Below are 5,783 nucleotides of genomic sequence, written 5' to 3' on the forward strand. Positions count from 1 at the left end.
AAAAAAAAAAAAAAAAGAGTTTCTTTGCCCCACTGTTGTGCATTTCGGCTGAGATTACCCCCACTGAGTCCTGGGAGCCTCTCACCTCTCTGATCTCTTGGACTTTCTAGAGGCTCTCCCCTACCTCCCATCCCCCGACATATTTCCCTTTTTCTCCTCTCCCCTTGGACTTCTCTCCTTTCTGTCCCCCCATACCTGATCCTGTTCCCCTTTTCCTCTCCCTTCCTCTTCAATGAATGGTGTTTGTCTAACTGGTTGTCTGTATGTAGAAGAATGAAAATAGATTTCATATTTATGACCTTCTGCAAAATTCAAGTCTTAAGTGGATCAAGGACCTGCACATAAAATCAGATACAGTAAATCTAGTAGAACAGAAAGTGGGAAAGAGCCTCAAACTCGGTGGCACAGGGGGAAATTTCCTCAACAGAACACCAGTGGCCCGTGCTCTAATATCAAGAATTGACAAATGGGACCTCATGAAACTGAAAATCAAAGGCAAAAATTTAACCTCTGAAGAACTAAATAACCCAATCAAAAAATGGTTTTGTTTTTTTGGGTTTTTGTTTTTTGTTTTGTTTGTTTGTTTGTTTTATTTTGTTTGAGCTAGAACAGCCATGGCTGTCCTGAAACTCTTTGTAGATCTGGCTGGCCTGGAACTCAGAAATCTTCCTACTTCTGCCTCCCAAGACCTAGGACTAAAGGTGTGGGCCATTGCGGCTCAGTTCAGAATGAATCTTAAACCTTGTGACAGAGTGTCTGGAATGATGAAGAAGAGAATGGCTACAGAACTCTGTTGTGTCATTTGTTTAACCCTCAGAGAGCTGTCTTTCAAATTCTTTGTCTTAGTTGACATATTGTTGTGGTTTGTGTTGTATGGAAATTACTCCAAAGTCATATTTAAAAGAATTATTAATAAAAACTTTTCTTTCCAGGTAACCAATGGAGTTTTATTAACAATAATCTGCATACTCAGAACTTAAATAGATCCTCCAAGGGAGGCAGTAGCCTCGATAGATTATATTCCAGAAAAATCAGAAAGCAACTTGTTCATCATAAGCAGGTAATGGTCTGTAACTCTGTTTTAGTTTTGAATCTGTTATATCATCTGTTTAAACTTTAAACAAGCATTTACCAAGCTGCCTAGGGTGTTGGTTTACTACTTTGGTGACTGTTTGTAAAATGGTAAACATAACTACTTCACTTAGTTTTGATATTCTTTAAACTTCTTGGTTTTCTATTCCTATTGTTGAAGAATTTCTCTGCTTCTTTAAAAGGTTTTTTGCTTTTGTTGGCCTCGTTCTGGCTTTTCTTCCATGCTCCCGTTCATGTGGGTTTTTTGCTTTGTTTTATTTTTTTTCAAACCCAATAACACTTACTCTTAAATTCCTTCTGGCCTTGAGTTGACCTTTAGGTGAAGGTACTTGTCATCTGCCCCTCTAACTTTTAGATTTTAATTTCTTGAATATTAGATAGTATTAAATTTAAGTTAGTGGAACAATCTGCACCCATTTTCTCATCCAGGATATTTGGATGTGCTAAATAAATTTTCTTTCTTTCTTTTTTTTCTTTTCTTTTCTTTCTTTCTTTTTTTTTTTTTTTTAATTTCTAAGTACATATTTTTAGTTGTTTGGATAAATGGACATATTTTTCTGACATTAGTATATCATCATTTTCTCAAAGAGGCCTACCATGGTTCCTAAATTGGAATAGCATGTCTATGCAAGGGTTCCCGGAGTGTTCATATTCTTTGTTTCAGGTAGTATTGTCTTTTGTTGCCTTTAGTTTATTGTGTGTAGTGGTTAAATAAAATATTGTCAGGGAGGTATACAGTGTGTTTCATTATATTTAGCTTCTTCAGAGTTGTATTCTTGGGCTTACTGTGTCACATATATCAGTCCTTTGCTGTGTAGATTTTACTTATTTTTACTTTTGATGTATATGAGTGTTTTGCCTGAATAACGAGCAGCTGGTAATTGAGGAACACAGAAGAGGGTATCAGGTCTCCTGGCACTGGAATTATAGATGGTTGCTAACTGCTGTATGGGTGCTGGGAACCAAACCCAGGTCCTATGCAACATCAGCAAACTGCTGAGCAATTTTTCTAGCCGTAGTATTTTAATTTTTTATTCAAAGTATGAATTCTGAGGGAAATATAATAATTTATGTTTTTGTTCTTAACATTGGTATTTTTAAAGATTAAGTTGTTTATTTGTATTTTAAGCAACTTAACCTACTAAAGGCAAAACAGAAGGCTTTGGTGGAACAGATGGAAAAAGAAAAAATACAGAGTAACAAAGGCTCATCATATAAACTGCTGGTAGAACAAGCAAAACTGAAGCAGGCCACCTCCAAGGTAAGCTCTACCCCTTGAAATGCAATCATAGGTTTTTAATAATGATTGGGAAACTAAATAACATGTTGTTCTTATCAACATTCAGAATCAGAGCTTTCCGCTTTATTGAAGGAAATGTCTTGTGGCCTTCCCTGCCTAGTAAATAACCTTCAGAGCCAGGACAATAGACACCAAGTAGTGACTGCAGTTTTACAGATCGGTCATTTGACATTGATGTTTCTGTCTGTTATTTTTATGGTAATAAAAAGCCTTATAAAGACGATCTCCTTATCCTTTTAAAGAAAAGTAATAAGTAAATACTTGTCATTTCTTTTTTCTCCAGATATATAATGCAAAGATTTAGATTTGGTGTTAAAACTTCTTTGTATCGAGTTGTGCATTTGAGTCAAAAACTGTCTTTGCCGCATATGAATTAAGTTCCAGTGAATTGTTTTTGAATATAGTTAATTTTTTTCCCTCATGGTGGTGTTTGTGTATAATCTCAATATTAAGAAGAAGAGGCAGGTAGATTACAAGAAGAAAGACTATTACCTCAAAATAGAGAAACCAGTAAACACCCATTAAATTTGTATTCATTATTCCATATTTACATACCACCTAAGTGACTTTGAATTTTAACTTCAAAAGTTTGTATTTCTATTAAGTATACTTTTCTAGATTTTTAAAGTAATTTGAATCAATGTTTCGGTAAGATTTGTTTTAAATATTAGATTTTATCTGTTTTATGGCCTGTATGCAATTCTGTTGTATATCATGTACTTTAAATAGGAGATAATTTATGCTAATCAATGGAGGCGGCTTCTAATCTTTAGCCAGGTGTGAAGGCTTATACCTATAATGCCAGCATCTTCAAGAAAAGACAGGAGGATCAGAGGTTCCGGCTGGTCAAAAGAGACAGTTGGGGTTTTTGTGGTTTGGTTTGGTTTGGTTTGGTTTTTCCAGACAGGATTTCTCTGTATAGCCCTGGCTGTCCTGGTACTCACTCTGTAGACCAGGCTGGCCTTGAACTCAGAAATCCGCCTGCCTCTGCCTCCCAGGGGCTGTGATTAAAGGCATGCGCCACCACTGCCCACCAAGACAGTTGTGTTTTAAACAAAACACTCTTCCCCTATTCTTTCTTGGACGTTTATTGTACATATGAAAATTTGGTGCATTAGATGTTGGATATTTTCATCTTACAAAGGTGTATACTGAAAAGTTTACATTAAATAAACATTGCTCTAAATCACGTATATTTCTGTATGCAGCATTTTAAGGATTTGATTCGCTTGCGCCGGACAGCAGAATGGTCTCGTTCTAATTTAGACACTGAAGTTACAACAACAAAAGAGAGCCCTGAGATAGAGCCTCTTCCATTTACTCTGGCCCATGACCGTTGTATCTCAGTAGTGCAAAAGCTTGTCCTGTTTCTTCTCTCCATGGATTTCACATGCCATGCAGACCTCTTACTGTTTGTCTGCAAGGTAAGTAAGCTGCAGTACAGTGTTTGATTGATATGACTAATGAAAGGGGTCTTTTCCGTTTTTCTCTTTGATGTTTACTTCCCTTGTCTTACTATGTGCCTTGAAAGGTTTAAAAAAAGTACTCTTCAGTTAGTTCCTGGGAAAATCAGATGCAATTTTTTTATTTGGTTAAAACTTGAGGGTTGGAAATATAGATAAATTGGTTGTACCTATCTTTAGTCTTCTATCAGCTCACATAGCAAGTATATAAACATGAGTGGGATTACTGAATGACTTAGAATCTCATGATTGTTTTCCTGCAACACATTCATTATTTGTAAATATTCATCCAAATTTAAAACCAGTCACAAAATCTGGACCTGGTGTCCCACTTGTTTAATCTCAACAGTCAACATGCAGAGGCAGACCACCTTGTCTACACAGAGAATTCCAGGACAGCTAGAGTTACACAGAGAAACTCAGTCTTGAAAATAACTGTTGTGTCAGTGTTGTTTTAATTTTTAATTTAACTGGTATTTTAAGCACATGATTTCATAATGTGTTTCAGGTTCTTGCACGCATTGCAAATGCGACCAGGCCAACTATTCATCTGTGTGAACTTGTGAATGAGCCGCAGCTAGAAAGACTGTTACTGCTTCTGGTCGGAACTGACTTCAACAGAGGAGACATCTCTTGGGGTGGTGCCTGGGCTCAGTACTCTTTAACCTGTATGCTGCAGGACATTCTAGCAGGTTTGTCAGGGTTAGTTTTTCTCATGGTATGTCAGAATTAGCTCAAGTGATGTCTAAAGGAAAATGTAAGAGAACTCCTAAATGCATAGACGTTGCAAAAGCAGCCATCCAACTGTATCCTCTTTGACACTTGGAAGAGTTGTTTCAGAAAGTTGTTAGGCGGGGCTGGCAAGGTGTCCCCGTGGGTAATAGCACTGACTACTCTTTCTAATGTCCCAAGCTCAAATCCCAGCAACCACATGGTGGCTCACAGCTACCTGTAATGAGATCTGACACCCTTTTCTGGTGCATGAGAAGTCAGCTACAGTGTGCTTAAATATAATAATAAATGAATTTTGGGGCCTGAGAGAGTGGGATTGACTGGAGCGAGCAGAGGTCCTAAAAACTTCAGTTCACAACAACAACATAAAGGCTCACAGCCATCTGTACAGCTACAGTATACTCACATACATAAAATAAATATTTAAATAAAAAGAAAGTTGCTAGGTGACTAAAGTGCATGGTACAGGTGGGGAAGACTTGTTTGATTATTAGTAAGAAGGATTCTTACTAGTTCTTCTGCGATGTTAGAAAACCACTCTGTTAGCATCTTCATCTGTTACGTATGGGTTATAAAAACATATAAATTATTAAAATGGTTAGGACCATCTCCTCCAACACAGGAGAATTGTTGGCTCCGGTGGCTGCAGAAGCAATGGAAGAGGGCACAGTGAGTGAAGATGTTGGTGCAACAGCTGGCGACAGTGATGACTCCCTGCAGCAGTCCTCTGCTCAGCTGCTGGAGACCATAGACGAACCCCTGACGCATGAGATAGCAGGTTAGATTAGATTCAAAGTAGTCTGCACTTCTGTCTTTTAAAGGAAAATTAGTTTCCAGTTGAGGAATGCTAATGACATATAAAATTGAGTTTTGTGTTTTTCTGTTAGGTCTTTTAAAATTGGAGCTTTTTCCTTTTACATCTTTTGCTATCATTTCATAGTATACTAAGCATTTTATATTAGTGTAATTTATATATTGCTTTCATTTTATAAATTGTAGGTATTTTCATATATTATCTTAATTTTTTTTCTGTTGTTGCAGAAGAAACAATACCCAGAACTTAGCAATAGGAACAGAAGAGTCAGCTCATGTAGTGGCTTACAACCACGAATTGCAGGGATCTGAACCCTTTTCTTATTTATGTAGACCACACACACACACACACACACACACACACACACACACACACACACACA

At 37.2% G+C, this 5,783-nt stretch overlaps 1 protein-coding gene across 1 annotated transcript in view; it reads left to right on the top strand.

The window, feature by feature from the left end:
- Birc6 (baculoviral IAP repeat containing 6) overlaps nucleotides 1-5,783 on the top strand; it is a 178,633-nt gene that overhangs the window by 90,336 nt on the left and 82,514 nt on the right. Inside the window, exons 32-36 of the mRNA XM_029531207.1 lie at nucleotides 933-1,060; nucleotides 2,222-2,353; nucleotides 3,601-3,816; nucleotides 4,364-4,547; nucleotides 5,210-5,365. Coding sequence (XP_029387067.1) covers nucleotides 933-1,060; nucleotides 2,222-2,353; nucleotides 3,601-3,816; nucleotides 4,364-4,547; nucleotides 5,210-5,365 — 816 coding nt within the window. The remainder of the gene's footprint in view (nucleotides 1-932; nucleotides 1,061-2,221; nucleotides 2,354-3,600; nucleotides 3,817-4,363; nucleotides 4,548-5,209; nucleotides 5,366-5,783) is intronic.

Source organism: Mus pahari, chromosome 18, assembly GCF_900095145.1.
Source record: "Mus pahari chromosome 18, PAHARI_EIJ_v1.1, whole genome shotgun sequence".
Classification (NCBI taxonomy): domain Eukaryota; kingdom Metazoa; phylum Chordata; class Mammalia; order Rodentia; family Muridae; genus Mus; species Mus pahari.